The following is a 17,772-nucleotide window of genomic DNA, read 5'->3' as shown; positions in this document are numbered from 1 at the left end:
GCTACTGCATGTGTAGCTACTACGCGTGTTGTAGCTACTACACGTGTTGTAGCTACTACACGTGTTGTAGCTACTACGCGTGTTGTAGCTACTACACGCTACTACACGTGTTGTAGCTACTACACGTGTAGCTACTACGCGTGCTGCAGCTACTACACGTGTTGTAGCTACTACACGTGTTGTAGCTACTACGCGTGTTGTAGCTACTACACGCTACTACGCGTGCTGTAGCTACTACACGTGTTGTAGCTACTGCATGTGTAGCTACTACACGTGTTGTAGCTACTACGCGTGTTGTAGCTACTACGCGTGTTGTAGCTACTACACGTGCAGCTACTACAGGTGCAGCTACTACACGTGCAGCTACTACACGTGCAGCTACTACACGTGCAGCTACTACACGTGATAGCTACTACACGTGCAGCTACTACACGTGCAGCTACTACACGTGATAGCTACTACACGTGCAGCTACTACACGTGCAGCTACTACACGTGCAGCTACTACACGTGCAGCTACTACACGTGCAGCTACTACACGTGCAGCTACTACACGTGCAGCTACTACACGTGCAGCTACTACACGTGCAGCTACTACACGTGCAGCTACTACAGGTGCAGCTACTACACGTGCAGCTACTACACGTGCAGCTACTACACGTGCAGCTACTACACGTGCAGCTACTACACGTGCAGCTACTACACGTGCAGCTACTACACGTGCAGCTACTACACGTGCAGCTACTACAGGTGCAGCTACTACACGTGCAGCTACTACACGTGCTAGCTACTACACGTGCAGCTACTACACGTGCAGCTACTACACGTGCAGCTACTACACGTGCAGCTACTACACGTGCAGCTACTACACGTGCAGCTACTACACGTGCAGCTACTTGTGCTACTCGGATAATCCGGCACTGAATCCCAGCGCACGTCTCCCCGAGGTGCGCGTTATCGCACAACGCAAACACGCCGCGCACTTGACTCCCCGCGTCGCGTTCCCGATGGGTTCAGCTATTTTTTTTTCACCGAAATCGGCGGCGGCTGTTTCGGGAAATCGCTGAACTTTCCTAAACGAGAAACTAATCTAAAAAAAAAATGCCGCCCTAACTCGCACTGGCCAACAGAGGCACCGCACAGGCTCGATAACAAAAAGGCCACTTCTCAGCACACAGTAACGCATCTGTCTCCACGTAGAGAAATCATATTTTTTGTACGCATCCCCCATCTGCATAATTGCAGCCGCATTAGCTCAACACTAAGCGACACTCCGGACCATGCTTCGACATTCAGGCAAGCCTGCACGTGCCTGATGACACACTGCATGTTGAAACCGGTTTTGAGTCGTGATTATTTTGTGTGATGTACCACCACCGTAGACATCCGCTGACTTGTAACTGGCCCTGCTGGTGACCAATTGCAGTTTAAACTATGCACGGTAAAGGTGCAGCCATGCAATTGCTTATCATGCCACTGTTGGTGGAAGGGCATCCGTCGGAGTGCCACTCAAAAGAGTGTATTTTATCCTACTGTTCCACGTTAGCCAGACGTTTTTGTGAGTACCCACACTTTACCCCACCATAATCGCACCTGCCGATCGGCTACCTGTGGCGAACCAATTTTATTCCACTGGGTGAAAAGAGGCTTGGGAAATGAGATACTGAATGTTTAAACCGGTTTTGAGTCGTGGTTATTTCGTGTGATGTACCACCACCGTAGTCATCCGATGTACCACCACAGACTCGGGTATCCAACATGGCAAACAGCGATGTTGGATACTAGTCAACATCTGTACGCTATTCATACCACTGCGTACGTTTTGTTGTTGTTGCAGGTGTGCCATATAAACATCTCTCTGTGGGGTGTTGGGGTGGCAGGAATTGATTTGTGCTGTTATCTGGAACCGGCGTCACATTGCAATGTACCGCAAAGGTTTGTTTGACTGAGGCCGACTGCCATTTAGGTCTGGGTTTGGTCTGTGGAAAAGACGACATTACCCAGAAGCCAAAAGACATCAGAAAATGTTATTCAATAATGCATCTACATATAGAAACAAAACTAACATCTGCCAGCGGTGTTCTTCAATGTAGCATATTTAGCTTGTCTGTAATTATGAGGACATATCCGTGCTACCGCTGTATAACTCCACCGTTCAAACAATCAGCACTATACTTTAATCTGCGCTATACATTGAGTGCAGTTGATTTTTGTTTCGGGTTTTTTAACTGCTCCAAAAACACACGAGTACAAAAAACATTGGCGTCAATGGTTAACATATTAAATGCGCAGACAATATCTAACAGAATGCACGGCTACGCTCTCCATATCTCTCCTCGGCCTTGTGTATACCACGGTTGTTGACCAGTGGATATTTATCTCGGGTGCCGCGTTGGACATGTGTTTGCCGTGGTTATCCATTATGTTGGCTCGCGGATGGGGTTAGAGAGCTCTCCGTCGCTGTCTTTCTCGACCTGGTGCTGAGGCCGTGGGGTTCCCCGTTGTGAAGAGGGAGCGAGCAAGCGGCAGAGAAAACTCAACTCGTCCCGTCAGAAAGCGACTTGAGAGAGCAGAGGAAGGGCATGGGGGTGTCCACCTCACCGTGAGTTCGTTATCGACGCTCGTCCAGTATACGAGAACGTGGCGATTGTATCAGAGCGCTTAACGGGTTTTCATCGTGAACTGACTTGTAGCCGTCTTGCAGTGTGTGTTTCGTTCAGCCGATTCCTGGAATCAGCGCTCTTTAGCATGCCTGGCGCTATTTTGGCTATCAGGCATCCACCTACCTGTGAGAATGGCCGCATGGTAGCGCTATTGGCGCTTGTTTAATAGGCGTTTAGGTTCGAGATCAGCGGCCGCCCCGGTTAATACTTCGCAGTGGACATCAAAAATCACCGTGACGTAATTAAAAAAAGCAGGGAATTCGTTTCATCATCGATTTACGTGCGCTGGGTTCGCACAGCGATCTCACAAACTACGGGGGGGGGGGGGGGGCAGGGTCAATCCTTCCTGTATCGACGAAATCGGTCCGTCTCAAACTTCTTATTGCCCAGCAGGCCCCAGCTGCTTCTGCCGCTGCTGCTGCTGCTGCTGCTGTCCGCGCTGCTGGTGCCATGCGCACCGTCGGTCGTGGAGGAACATCACCTGTCGGCAATGCATGGCTCGGTGAGGTCGTCCGGCTACCCGAAGCCGTACCCGAACGAGGCCCGGCAGACGTGGCACATCTCCGTGCCGTCCGGATACCGCGTGCGTCTGCACTTCACGTTTTTCGACGTGGAGACGTCGTTTGGCTGCGAGTACGACTACATCAAGGTCAGAGGTCACGGGGGTCGGCAGGTTAGCGGAGGGCGGACGAGTTGAGGTGGCATTGTCGACGGCGGGCGGCCGGTTACGAATGCTGTGGGATGTTATTTACAAACAGAACCCTTGGTGGAGTTGTTTTTGTTGTCGTTGTTGTTGCATTTTTACATTAGCTCCATGAAGATGGACCGCTACGTTGTTGTGATTAGTTTGTTGTCCTTCCCCCGCACCTCCGAATCAGCATAGTTGGCTACGTACGGTGTGAAATAACTTCAACACACGCACGTATGGTTTAAAGGCCTCATGGATGACCTTGTGGGTCATATTACGCCATGGTACGTGGGGTACTATGCATGGTGCAGTGGTCAACTGAGATAAACTTTGAACAACCGTGTGACGGATCGAGTTTGAAATTACCCCAGCAAGAGCCTTATATACTTAAAATGAAAAGGACATTGGGGGTGTAGGTGAATTGTGAATTGGGAAATACAACTTATAATCTTACAGGGGGGGGGGGCATGGGTAAACCATGCAAAGGTGAAACTGGGTGTAGAGGTAAGGGAGAGGCACCTGGTGAAATGGACGTGAGGAAAAGGCAGAATCAGAAACAGCAACAGCCATCACGCTGGAGTCAAACAACGCGGGTCTCCCTGAAAACGAGGCCTCCGCCGATGGCTGAGACATCTCTCGCCCGGAACGAGATGAGATGTTTAAACCCGGCAGACGCCGGGGCAGCCAGGACTGTCGCCGACGATCGATCAAGTTCCATGGCCCTGCATTGAGACGTTTTTTTTTATTTTACACGCTTTTATTTTACTCACTCTGTCTGTTGTTGTCGTTGCTGTTGTATCCTCAACTCTTGTAACTCAATTTTAACCCATTCCCAATGTGGTATCGACTGCAAACTTCGTATATTTATGTCTTACTGATGACAATACTATATTCTATCATGAAAAAATATATATTTTTAAACAATGTTTCTAGACGCTTTCTATTAACTCACTCTGTCTTGTTGTCGTCGTATCCTCAAATCGTGTAACTCAATTTTAACCCACTTCCCATTGTGGTATCGACTGCAAACTTGGTATACTTATGTCATACTGATGACAAAACTATATTCTATCATTAAAAAAAAGTTAAAACCATCTTTTTTATATGTTATGTTTCGGCTTGGGTCTAATTGTCCACGCTCAACTAACGTTGGCTGTAAATCACCACGGCCCCTGACGTTATGGCAAGCTTCGTGGCCACTTCCTGGAGTTGTGGAGTTTTGCAATTACTCGTACGGTACATTTCATTAAAGCGTGTTTTTAAAAAAAGTTTATCTAAATATTACTTATTTTTATTTCATTTATTGTCAACTCCGGTGGCCGTGACGTGACAAGGCCATGCCGGTTGCTCGCCGCGCGTGCAGGTGGAGGTGACCAATGAGATCCTGGGCCAGTTCTGCGGGCGACAAAACGGGAACACAGCACCCAAGGCCGAGCCCATGGTGACCCCGGGGAACGCGGTCGACATCACCTTCGTGTCGGACTTCTCCAACGACGAGCGCTACACGGGCTTCGAGGTCTACTTCACCGCCGTGGGTACGGCCGGCGCCGCTCCGTTTCCCCGTGTTAGTTTTGGTGTGGAGGTGCGACGAGGCTTGCCGCATGGCCCTGGTCTGTGTTTTACCCTGAAAGCCTTCACCAGGGCATGAGAAATCCCGTGGCTTGTCAGTTGCGCAATAATGCACCGCTCAAAGCAATGCAATTAATTACACGTGGCCCTCCCCTCTTATGGTATCGTGGGTATCTTCGTCTTCTTTCCATGGTATGTCTCAGTCTTTTGTAGCTCGGAGGTGGTGACTCTCAGGGCGAGAGGGCTCTTGACTCAGGTTTGAGGAGTGATGATAACTGAAAAATGTTTGTTATTTAAAATTGCTAATATTCATACTCGTCATCATCAGCCATGGCAAATCCACTGCCGGATGAAGGCCCTCGCCATCTCTCAATGGTCCCGTGAGGTAGCGGTCCACACGGCTCCCTGCACACGAGCTGACTACGACCGCTCCATCTCTGTAGTCCTTCCCTCGTGACTGCCACTCCGGTGTTAGTCTCAGCCACCGTCCGTCACCCCTCCCTTCCAGCGCCGTGTCCAGCCCAAGCACGACGGTGTTTTCAAAGGATGACACCACAACTCAATGACACGCAGGTGGAAACAATTGCTGAAGGTTATCTCACGATTTCTTCCTCGAACATCCGTTGTCTCAAGGGTTGTGTTGCGCATTTGTCTTGTTTGCGTTATCATGACGTGTTAATAACCGGGTTGTGTATTTTGCAGAATGTCACGTTTGGTAGATAGCATAGCCCCGTATTTGAATGTCTTGTGCCAACTCTGCGTCTCCTGAACATGTAGGTCACAAGTCTGACCAGTGGCGATTCTGGTGTTGGATTCGCCACCCATCAAAATTGGTATTTTATTGATGGTCACCAAGGGACAAAAAAAAACTTTCAATGTTTTTTAAAATTTATTTTGATGTAGGGCCCTGTTTATATAAGATTTGAATTTTGGGACCACGACCACCAACGCCGCCTTGGGGAATTTCTAGACCTGGCTCTGACTGGCTGACTAATATACAGGGTGCTCCAAAAAAATGTTAACACTTACATGGGACGATCGTTTTTAATGCATAAAGAACGGCTAATACACAATAACATGATAACAAATTCTAGATTTGAAGCTTTCGTGACTGCAAGGATTCATACTCTTAGTTCTTTCGGTAAAGTCACGTAGGTAAAAAAATGAAATTAAAATTAATAAAAAATAAAATAATATTTTATTTGTTATTAATTTTAATTTCATTTTTTTTATTTCATTTTTTTAATGAAATTAAAATTTCATTTCATTTTTTAAAATGAAATTAAAATTAATAAAAAAATAAAATAATATTTTAATTTTTTATTAATTTTTACCTACGTGACTTTACCGAAAGAACTAAGAGTATGATAACAAATGTAATGTTAATAGCTTCAAAAAGTCAACGAGTCTCCACTTGTTCGCCATCATTGTCAACACGTGCCTGGAATCTTCTCCAGGTGGTCTCCAGAGCCACACTTCTCGTGGCATTGTTGCAAATTCTCAGAAGCGTTAAAAAAATGTTTAAGCCCCCTGTGTATCTGACTAAGCATATTCGCACGCCATTACGTTTGGTGTACTCTTGCCTTGAGCTCTGCCTCCACCCACCCCCCACTCTCCCCAGACATCGATGAGTGCGAGGAATACGCTCGCGTCGACGAGCTGGCTTGCGACCACAACTGCTTCAACTACCCCGGCGGTTTCCAGTGCTCCTGCCAGTACGGCTACGTTCTGGCAGACGACAATCGCTCCTGCACAGGTGCCGGCTGCGAGTGCGATGGCCCAATGCGGTGGTGTCAATGTCCCAAACAGTCTGTTAAGGCTACACGGGGGTTCACGAAACGAACCACGAATGCGTGGGGGAGGTAGGGGAGGTGGCGCATCTCACCACGGACTGGGTTCGATCCCCGCTCACAACCAATGACAGTGTCGGATAGTCTAACTGGTCCTGGGCCTCCCCTAGGTCGACTCAACCTCAAAATTTGTACCTGGTGCGGTGGGTAAACATCGCAGCAAAGGAGACAAATGCGGCGGGGCGTGGTGCTGGGCACCGACCCCTTTGTGTGCCGTGCCGGTCTAACACCAATCGTCAGTGACACCGTGGCCTTAAAAAAAAACGTAGATATATAATCGGTAACATTTCGAGCAATGGCCCTTCATGTGTTATGCAGAAGGACCATTCGCTTCTTTTTCTTCTTGTTTCGTATGGCTGATGTCGATGCAGGCAGCAACTGAAATTTCACATCGAAACGTCGCCAATTGCACAGGGTGGCCTCAAAATTCAGGAGGCTTCGGATAATTTCATTTATTTTAACACTGGCATCAAATAAAAAAAAATTAGAATAGGTTTTACCCTTTATGGCAATAAAACAGGAGGTGTTAAGATGTTCAAACACCAAATAGAAACCTTTTGCAAGGACTCAAGTTACTGCCTTAACCACACATGGTACTTCTGGTGAACATGCAAACTAACACCAGAGAACCTCCTGGTTACACCAGCCCAAAGGGGATTATTGTGTCCGTCCGTCGTGCAGGGAGGGGCTGGGTGGGGAGGGAGGGGCTAGGTGGGGAGGGGAGGGTGGGGAGGGGAGGGTGGGGCTGGGTGGGGGGTGGGAGGGGTGGGGCTGGGTGGGGAGGGGCTGGTCTCTCCGTGGTGCCCTTATAAAACTCAACGTTTAACCTACTCACGCCGGCTTGTGCCCACCCTCACAGTCGGGCATATTTGCGGAATACACCACGCCGCTGTTGACCCTGGCTATTGACCGAGCAACCCAACGTTCCTACCAGCTCCCTCCGCAGGAATGTGTTTTATGGCGTTGTCTCACCAGCGTCAGACTTTAATTTTTCTGGGAGGGGGTGTTCCAAATCCAAGACTGCAGCCCCTATAGCCCCCCGCGTTAGTCCGACCTTGCCCACGACTGCAAGTGTGGCAACCTGCCCGTCTCCCCACCACCCACCCCCGTCCCACAGTGGAGTGCAGCAACTTCGTGTTCACAGAGCGGCAGGGCGAGTTGTCAAGCCCCGACTTCCCCAGGCCCTACCCCAGGGCCTTGCAGTGCAAGTTCACGCTGCGTCTGGAGGAGGGCTTCGTGTTCAGCCTCGCCTTCCAGGAGCCCTTCGACGTGGAGACACACAATGAGGTCGACACCTGCCCCTACGACAGCCTGACGGTAGGTCAAAAGGTTAAACGTGCACCGCTGCGATTTCTTCAATGATGACGGGCCACCGCGTCGGACGTGCTCCTGTGGCCGTCTGGAACACTCTTTCGTCCGATATTAGGAAGCATCGCACTTTAAAATCGTCTAGAATGAAAACTCGTTTATTTAAAACTGCTTATTGTGTTTAGTTCGTTGTCCTTCTGCTGTACCCGCGTGTAAACCTCGCGTGCGATAAGGCCAGCGCAGTTTCGGGGTCTCCGGTCCAAAGACCTGGAACACCGAGTCTGAGCCAGTTCCGCAACAGACTCAAAACATTGCTGTTGTTGGTGTTGTTTCGGAGAGCCTACTTCAACGTGTGCTCAATGCGCATTCGTGATGGACTGGACTCATAAGAGTGCGCAACCTCAAATGTTTTTACTTCTCCAGTACCTCCGATTATTGCGGTTGGCTACAAAGGTGCGAAAAACGTTCAGCATATATGCATATTCTTGGTTCATTCGGTAAAGTCACGTAGAAGGGAAGTAATAAAATAATAAAAATAAAACATAATAAAATAATATAATATAATTATATAATATAATAATATTATATAATAACATAATATAATAAAATCGAAACATATATGCATACATCGGAAGTCCCTCGACTAGAAATACAGTATCTTGGCCAAACGTTTTAAAAACGGAGTGACCGCAGTGTTACCCCACTCACGATGCGGAGTGGAGAGGGACGCGGGGATTTGTGCACCGTCGTTTCCAACCGCCGTGCCAGGAGTTCCCATCCCTCGATCGTGAGATCGCGATACTGACCTTGAGCTGACCTTGAGCCTCCCCTTGGCTGACACGAGCCTTGAATATATACCTGATACGATGTGAAAATATCAGCACTGGGGCGTACAAAGGTGGCTGGGTAGGGGGGGGGGGTATGGCCACATCTCCCCTTCGTACGCCATGCCAGCCTTCATACGTGCTCGTTTGTAGCTCTTGCATGTACGCATGTTGAACTTATTTTGCACCGTACGGAGCCAACCGTGCTAATCGGAGGTGCGGGGAAAAAACAACAAACTAAACGCAAAAAGCGTTTCGCAAGAAGTGCGTGTTGAATCTAGATTTAAAAGTGCATAGCTCCAGTGGCTTCCTAATATCCGAAGAAGAGCGTTCCAGACAGCCACTTAAGCGCATCTGAAAGCACGCGATGCGGTGACCGTCTTTGTTCGACGGCTAGTCAAACGCCGCTGCTGTCAGGATGACCGGAGTTCACGTGGTGGTGTTATGCTCTTTGACGAGATCAGTGAGGTATTGTGGTTACTTTGTGGCGAGCACTCTGTGTGTGGAATAAGTGCGACCTTACAATGTATTCGTTCGGCAACCGGAAGCCAATTCAGCTCGGTGAGCACTGGACGGACGTGGTCAGACATGGTCACTTGCCCCAACAGTATCCGGAGGCTATACAGGGGAAGCGTTGCCTTTGTCTGTGCTTGTCAACGTGCTTCCTGACAGATTCGCTCGGGCGGCGAGGAGTGGGGGCCGCTATGTGGGACGACCCTGCCCGACCCCATCGAGACCAGGGGCTTCGAGGTCGAGGTCGTCTTTCGCAGCGACGCGTCTGGACAGAACAAGGGCTGGAACTTACACTACACTGCTAAGAGTGCGCGGCTGTTCGCATTGCCACGGTGCAAAGGCATTATTGACAACACTCGGCAACTTTATTTTGTTTACTAATAGGGTTTTTCCCCTTTTTTCTGGCAACAAAACTGACACCTTTTGCAAGGATGATGTAGCTGCTCACCCCGAGCTCTCATTACTCTGGTAGTGCGTTGTCTTTGAACTGTGCGCCTTTTGGCGTCATCTGGTCGAACACCATATGAGACTAGGCTCTAAAGAAAGCTGTCTCTGGTGTGGACCAATCAGTTTCAAGGACAATGCATAAATTATCAGAGTATTGTTTTTTGTTTGCATTTGACTGCAAGTATTGTGGTTAATGTAAGCATGATTCCTTGCAAAAGGTGTCAGTTTTGTTGCCAGACAAAAGGGGAAAAACCCTATTAGTATATTTTGGTGACTTATAATGCGCACAGCATTTCACGGCACATAAGTGACCAAGCCTCTAAGGGGCCGTCCATAAATGACGTCACACACCTGGGGGGGGGGGGGTCAGACATTTGTGACGATGTGTGACGAGGGGGGGGTGGTTTGAGAAATGTGACGTCACATCAAAATGCGCAACTTTAAATAAATATAGACAATACGTTCTACTTAATTAAATATACTTTTTAATAAATGTTTTCTACAGCATCAGAGTGCAACGCCACATTAAATACGCACTACAATGACAATAGTTTAAAGCGATTTGAAGCATGTTTTATATTTTTTTGTGCGGGGGGGCGGGGGGGAGAGCTTTGTGACGCCATATTTGAGGGGGGGTTTGACTTTTTGTGACGCCGTGTGACGAGGGGGGGGGGGCGGTCAAAAATCGTCCAAAATCGCGTGACGTCATTTATGGACGGCCCCTAAGGATAAATCAGCTCTGGTGACCATAGCCCCTCTTTCAGTCCATCAATCGCTGTGCGTGCGTGCGTGTGTCTCCCAGTGGGGAGCGGTGGTGTAGCGGTCAGCTCGCTGTGCCACGTTCCTGACGACCCGAGTTCGATTCCTGCTCACGGGCCGACACCAGTGACGATTATCTGAACCGGTCCTGGGCCTCTCCTAGGTCGACTCAGCCTCAATTGAGCACCTAGTCCGATGTGCCAAAAATATTGCCACTGGGGAGACAAAGGCGGCCGAGCGTGGTACGGACCACCCACCCCTTCGTGTGTCGTTCCGGCCTTCATAGGTGCTCGCTAACCGCACTTGCCCCGACAGTCTGTTAAGGCTATACTGGGGGGGTCTTTGCCTTTGTTTGTGTCTCCCAGGTCTTCCGTGCTCTCATGTGACGGCACCAGTGCATGGCTCCATCGAACCAGTGCAGGCCACTTACTCCTTCAAGGACAAGGTGGTGTTCTCATGCGACATCGGCTACAGGCTGATCCAGGTAAAGGGGTGGGGGGAGCAATTTTATTTGCCGCGTTTCTCCCGACAGCCGTTATCCACGTGTCCACCATCCGGTTCTATGCCCACATGTTAAATGTACCTCCCATCGAATGTTAAATCGTGGCAAGAGGCACCGGCTTGCACATCCGATTCGGCGAACGCCATTCGGAACGTAAGGTAAAGATGCAGCAGCCCTGCAATTACTTGCTCATGCCACTGCTAAAACTGAAAAACTATAAACTATTTTGAGTTATTTTACCAGGTAAGGCCCACTGAGCTATAGTGCTTTTTTTCAGAAGCGACTTGGCAACAAATGATAGCTCAATTAAGTGGCTTATCGCATGGAAATGTAGAGCGGCGACGCTCACAATAACGAGCGAAGCGCCGGGCAGCTAAAATACAGCGAGTTGGCACAGTAGGGGAGCACAACTGCTGTGCATCTGCCGGTCATCTCAGTCAGTCAACCCATGGCACCTGGGTCTGTCCCGTGACCTCCCGTCAGCGAGCCTTCGACACTTCACGTGGCCTCAAAGTGCACCTGGCCTGGCACAGGCGCCGTGGTGACATCACCGTTACTTAGTGGCGAATGACGGCAATTGGTTTCTGGCGGGGTAAATCGTGGGTGATTCACGCCTCTTCCAAGACGTCTGTGCCGGCGTGTAACCGTAAGGTCACGTGCCCTCTCGAGGTGTTCTCTCGAGGAGCTCTCTCGTGCTGCCCAGCAGTGACGTGCGCAAGCGATCGTAGGGCTGCACCTTCACCGTTTGTGATAATGAACTAGCTTCTTTATGCTGCGGCTGACGACGACGAATTGTGCAGCAGGAAGATGGCAAGGAGGTACCAGCGACTTTGCAAGTGGAATGTCAGAAAGACGGCACGTGGAGCAGGGAGCCCCCCACTTGTCGCAGTAAGCTTCACAATCACACGATCCGCGAAGGGTTTCGAACTGTGGTGGTGGTGGTGGCTACGCCAGTATTTGAGCGCTCCGGAGGAAAGGGTTGGTAGATCACACGAATGTTGCGAAACTCCCTTTCCACGGGCGTTGAGGTGTCATACGCTGGCTTGCCAGGAGATGGCCCATCTGTCCCTTCTGTATGGGATAGAGTGTTGCCCTCTCTCACACATTAGAGGTTTTTCTGGTTTCTTCCCACATGTGTTGACACCCATTAATTGGCTGAAATGTGTTTATATATATATAAAAGCTTGGGCAATTATTGGTGTCGGCTCACTCCGCTCCTCTGATTAGCACGGCTGGCTACGTATGGTGCAAAAGAAGTTCTACATATATAAAAAAAAACCTGACAATAAACAAACGATCATGGGTAAGCCTTGTCGGCGAAGGCGATGATGACGTTACGTGAAATGTGTTCTTGCCTGCCCATGCATGTACTGTGTTTCATGTTGAACTTCTTTCGCACTGTACCTAGCCAACCGTGCTCATCAGACGTCATCACGTGACAGAAGCGACGTCGTGTGCTAAAAGTAATAACTTCTGGCATGCCAAAAATATTGGGTCTGTTCTGTGACCTCCTGCCAGCGGGGGGCCCTTTGACACTTCACGTGGCCTCCAGGTACCCCGAGCCTGGCACGAGGGCCGTGGCGACATCACCGCCACTTGATGGCGCAAACGGCATTTGTTGCTGTGAAGGCAGAAGCGTTTGACGTTTTGCTGTACAAGTACTGCCCTCTGCCGACGGGGATATTCATCTGTGGCCGTGTTCCCATTCCAGTTGTCGACTGCGGGAAACCGGCCCAGCCCGACAAAGGCTTTTGCGGTTCGCCAGACGTCACCACCTACAAGAGTGAAACGGATTGTGGATGCATCGATGCCTATCACTTTACCACGGAAATGAACGGTGAGGGTGTATATTTGTTTCAGTGGTATTATACGTTGTGTTGTTGTTGTTGTTGTGGCGAGATGTTAACTCCCTCGCCTCGTATACAGGAGGTCGTGGGTTCGATTCTAACCCTGACGACTGCTGTATATTTTGAGTTTGCGCGTCTCTCTCCCCGTGGTCGCGTGGATTTTTCTCCGGGTCCTCCGGGTTTTTCCCTCCACATTTAGAAAAGAGCACTGAGAGTATTTGTCTGCGATGAATTTCCACGTGATAAGCCACTTCTTTGAGCTATCATTTGTGGCCAGGTCGCTTCTGAAAGAAGACGTTAACAACTCAGTGGGCGTTACCTGGCAAGATAATAAAAAAAAACTCGTTTGATTTGTATATATTTATTAAGTGATTTGTTTACTTTTGCTATATTTTGCACTCCCATCGTGTTTTTGTATTGGTTGTTGTTGTAACAATCTGACCCCGTGCCCCTACTGGACATATGTGAATAAGAGCTTTATAGCTCAGCGGATTTCTCCAGTATCAATAAATATTCTGATCACCGTGAAAATGTTTCTTCTCCAGGTGTGTTCACCTGTAACGAGAGTGGACACTGGACCGACCCTCGCAGTGGAGAGAAAGTCCCAAAGTGTGAACCCGGTGGGTGCATTTACATCAACAGAGCATGTCAACATGCACAGGTGCCAGATCCTCAGCGCCTGGCAGCTACCATCCGGCTCAGGTCTGTGGTTCCACAGCGATCGGTGGGACGCATTTCGCATGGACGATGCTGCTGGAGAATTAAAAAAAAACTACGACGTTATTTTTTTATTGTGGACATGCCGACGCTGCACATGTCCGCATTGTCTGATTATGTGAAATCATTGCTGTAAGGATGATCTGTTCCGTCGCTCGACTAAATCGGATAACGTGACAGTAGTAGGGAGAATAAGAGAAACACATTCCTGCGGAGGGAGCTGGTAGGAACGTTGGGTTGCTTGGTCAATGGCCAGGGTCAACAGCGGCGTGGTGTATTCCGCAAATATGGGCGACTGTGAGGGCGGGCACAAGCCGGCGTGAGTAGGTTAAACGTTGAGTTTTATAAGGGTACCACGGGGTGACCAGCCCTTCTCCACCCAGCTCCACCCCTCCCACCTCCCACCCGGCCCCACCCTCCCCACCCAGCCCCTCCCCATCCTCCCCACCCAGCCCCTCCCCACCCAGCCCCAGCCAGCCCCTCCCCACCCAGCCCCACCCTCCCCACCCAGCCCCTCCCCACCCTCCCCTCCCCATCCAGCCCCTCCCTGCACGACGGACGGACACAATAATCCCCTGTGGGCTGGTGTAACCAGGAGGTTCCTACCAGTATTATCATGTAGTGTCAGTTCCTACCATCAATCATGCACCTACGATTAGCGCGGTTGGCTACGTACGGTGCAAAATAAGTTCACCATATATGTACGGCTCTATAGTCGCTGCATTGCTCTATGAGGGCCTTCTAGTGCTGTGGGAGTAGTTGTGGCGTTATTTGGTTGTACTTCGCCACACTGGGCAATGCAAGGAGCGGAGAAATGCAACAAAAAAAGGATTTAAAGCTTTCGTGACTGCAGGGATTCATATTCTTGGTTCTTTCGGTAAAGTCACGTAGAAGGGAAATAATATAATAATATAAATATAAAACAATAAAAATTATCACGACGTTTCGACTGCAACACAAGCAATCATCATCAGCAAAAAAATTTGAAAAAAGTGGATTTCACACCTGATGATGATTGCTTGTGTTGCAGTCGAAACGTCGTGAGAATTTGTATTGTTTTATATTATTTTATTATTTCCCTTCTACGTGACCGAAAGAACCAAGAATACAAAAAAGGATGTTGTTATACTGCCCTCTACTGCCCACCCCTTAATAACCTTTGCTACCGCGCAGTGGCCTCCCATCCAAGCACTAAGCAGGCTCAAAAACTGCTTAGCTTCAGATGTGTGACGAGGTCAGGCTCGTTATATTAACTTCATCATAGACACCGCAACAGTCAGCCGTTTCAAATGTATTTAATTGAAATGTTAATTATAGTATATTTACATTTCCCAAGCACAGCGACACTGTGTCATCTACATGCCGTGCATTTCGACTCGATCATTGCATGTGACGTCGGTGGCACGGCTCGGCTTCTGCAATGGAAAAAACAATCTAGCGCCTCCTGAACCGCGGCCAGGCTGGCTCGGCATCGTCCCGGCGGCACGGCTCGGTTGTACGGTGGAAACGAGGCGTAAGGCCTGGAGCTGTGTGCCGCTTGCGTTCCACTCAAGGGACGCGTCACTAACTCCCCCAGCTCCTGCCCCTGGCCCTGCTTGGCCCCCGAGCCAGCGTATCACGGTGTGGTTCCCTGCTCGGCACTGCAAATTGATCAGTGGTAAAAAAATAGAAAAGAAAAAAAAGTACCGCGAGAGCTCCACTCTGGCATGTCTCGATCGCTCAGTTGGTTAAAGGGTTTAACACGTAGGCTTTCGCGACCAATATTATTCATAATAAAGGAGGGTTTTTTGGGAGGGGTTAGATCTTTATCATGGTAAAAGGGTATCGCCGTCCGAGTCACTCCTCACCTGGAGCGGTCGGGAGGGCCTCCTTTCCGCTGACCCACGTTACCTGTGTTGCAGTGTGCGGAGAGCCCAAGCACGTGATAATGGAGTTGTCGCGCATCGTCGGCGGCCGCCCTGCGAGACCGGGGAACTTCCCGTGGCAGGTGCTCGTGAAGTTCATGTCGGGAAGAATGCTCGGCGGCGGCGGCGCGCTGCTCGGGGACCGCTGGGTGCTCACGGCGGCGCACGTCGTGGCGGACTACGCCGCCAACGAAACCACCGTCATCCTGGGGTCCATGAAGAGGGTGTCGATCAAAGAGAACCCGTTGGGATCAATACAGCAGTATACCGTGGACAAGATAATCAGCCACCCTGGCTACGATCCCAAATCGACGGGCTATGACAACGACATAGCGCTCATCCGGTTGGCCGGCGAGGCCGTGACCATGACGGACAGCGTGAGGCCGATTTGCCTCCCGACGGTCGAGGGCGGAAGGGTGAACCCCAAGCTGTCGCCCAACGACGTGGCCTTCGTGTCGGGCTGGGGTCGCACGGCGGGCACCCTCGGCGCGAGGTTGGCGGACACCCTGCAGTACGTCGACCTGCCCGTCGTGCCGCAGGCCGAGTGCGAGAGGGCCAACGCCGGCAAGTGGATCGCAGAGCTCAACGCGAACTCGACGGTCACGGAGAACATGTTCTGCGCCGGGTACTCCGAGGGCGGAAAGGACTCTTGCCAGGGCGACAGCGGCGGACCCATCGTCGTCGTCCAGGACAACAAGTGGTTCACGGTCGGCGTGGTGTCCTGGGGAATGGGATGCGCCAAGCCTGGCCTCTACGGCGTCTACACCCGCGTCGACAAGTACCTGGACTGGCTGCGCGACGAGATGGAGAAGAACGCCGCGAAGTCGGACTACTAGCGGGCCCCACGATCACGAAGCGCGTTGAGCAGTGTCGTCGTGTTGATTACGTCCCGTGCATTTGCAGAGTGATACGTGGAATTGGATTTACGTTATTCCACGCGGGTGTGTGTTTCCAGATCCACGCGTTGCTCTTTCTGCATCTCGGTTTAATTCACAGCACGCACCTCTCCGCGCTTTCATCATTCATGTATATCACGATCTTCCCGCTGTTGCACGAAGATCAGCGTCGCGTCTCTGACACGTGTATTATTCATAAGGATGATAATTATCGCTGCTGATACAGCACTTCCCATCTCGCGATGGCTCGCCATGGTACGGTGTCTTACAAATTGTCGTTGTTATTATTAAGTTGTCCCAGAGTGCTTTGCAATCGAAAAAGTGCGAAACGTGTAAGTCAATAACTGTGTATATCACTTTACCGAAAGAACCAAAGAATCATTCCTGCAGTCACGAAAGCTCCAAAATTAAGAATCAATAACTGTGAATTCAAGCATCATTAATTGGCCATCACTCATCCACTGCTGGATGAAGACCTCCCCCACGTCATCCCTCATCACGGTCCGGCGATGCAGCAATTCATCTCCGGCGCACGAGCGGGAATTCTTTATTACCTTGCAAGGTCAAACGTGAGTCGGATGCCCCCCCCCGCACCCCCAGCGCCTTCACCAACCTGGCCCCTGCCAGCCTACGGCGACCCTTGCCACACGGCAGCAGAGCCGGTATCCGAACCCGCGTTGTCTCCTCGCAGCCCACGCGCATGAAGGCCCCCTGAGCGCTACCGTTTGACGTCGAAAATAAAATAATTCCGTTGACAAGTGAGTGTTTGGAAAGCGTTCGTGCGCCGTCCATGCGCGCGCGCGATGTTTTTGTTTTGTTTTCTTCTTCCTCCTCGGCGAACGCTGTTCCAAGATGCGACAGCAAGGGGCTTACATTGTGTCGTTGGGTGCTGCACTCCCCCGTAGTAAATACGTTTGCGTTTGGTGATGTCAAATGACTTGCTGGATTAAGCCTCCCCACCCCCCACCTCGCCCTGTCAGCCATGGCAGTTGTTTGACCATACTTCGCCACACTCGTCAGTGTGGGGTTAAGTTAAGCTGAGGGCGGGGGCCAGGAACAGTTCAGAAAGATCTCGGCTGCTAGCATCAGCCGTCGCCAAACATGTTTCTGGCCTTCGGGGGTTCATTGCGTGCGGTGTACTAACCAGTGTGCCACCATTCCCATATTTTTTGCAGTGTCATAAACGTTCTGGCCGATCTAATGTTCGTGCAACTACTGGACACGCCGCGGGTTTAAAGCCATTCCGTAGCTACGAGCAGCAATTCGCAGTGAGCTGTCGTAAATAA

General features: G+C 50.3%; 1 protein-coding gene across 1 annotated transcript; it reads left to right on the top strand.

Annotated features, from left to right (window-relative positions):
- Window positions 1-2,581: 2,581 nt before the first annotated feature.
- On the top strand, window positions 2,582-16,476 carry LOC144942867 (mannan-binding lectin serine protease 1-like). The gene is made up of 11 exons (XM_078869873.1): window positions 2,582-2,601; window positions 3,056-3,311; window positions 4,714-4,885; window positions 6,541-6,675; window positions 7,887-8,086; window positions 9,574-9,721; window positions 10,986-11,104; window positions 11,923-12,010; window positions 12,834-12,959; window positions 13,515-13,589; window positions 15,588-16,476. Exons 1-11 carry the CDS (start codon window positions 2,582-2,584, stop codon window positions 16,424-16,426), a joined length of 2,178 nt encoding a protein of 725 aa, XP_078725999.1. The 3' UTR covers window positions 16,427-16,476.
- The last annotated feature ends 1,296 nt before the right edge of the window (window positions 16,477-17,772 follow it).

This window comes from Lampetra fluviatilis, chromosome 28, assembly GCF_964198595.1.
Source record: "Lampetra fluviatilis chromosome 28, kcLamFluv1.1, whole genome shotgun sequence".
Classification (NCBI taxonomy): domain Eukaryota; kingdom Metazoa; phylum Chordata; class Hyperoartia; order Petromyzontiformes; family Petromyzontidae; genus Lampetra; species Lampetra fluviatilis.
Note: the sequence above shows the minus strand (reverse complement) of the source record. Positions and strands in the feature narration are given on the sequence as shown.

Excerpts from the sequence above, each read along its gene's own strand:
- LOC144942867 (XM_078869873.1), top strand. The coding sequence starts at position 2,582 with ATGGGGGTGTCCACCTCACC. Across the intron at positions 3,312-4,713 it reads GCGAGTACGACTACATCAAG|GTGGAGGTGACCAATGAGAT; the intron begins GTCAGAGGTCAC and ends CCGCGCGTGCAG. Across the intron at positions 8,087-9,573 it reads GCCCCTACGACAGCCTGACG|ATTCGCTCGGGCGGCGAGGA; the intron begins GTAGGTCAAAAG and ends GCTTCCTGACAG.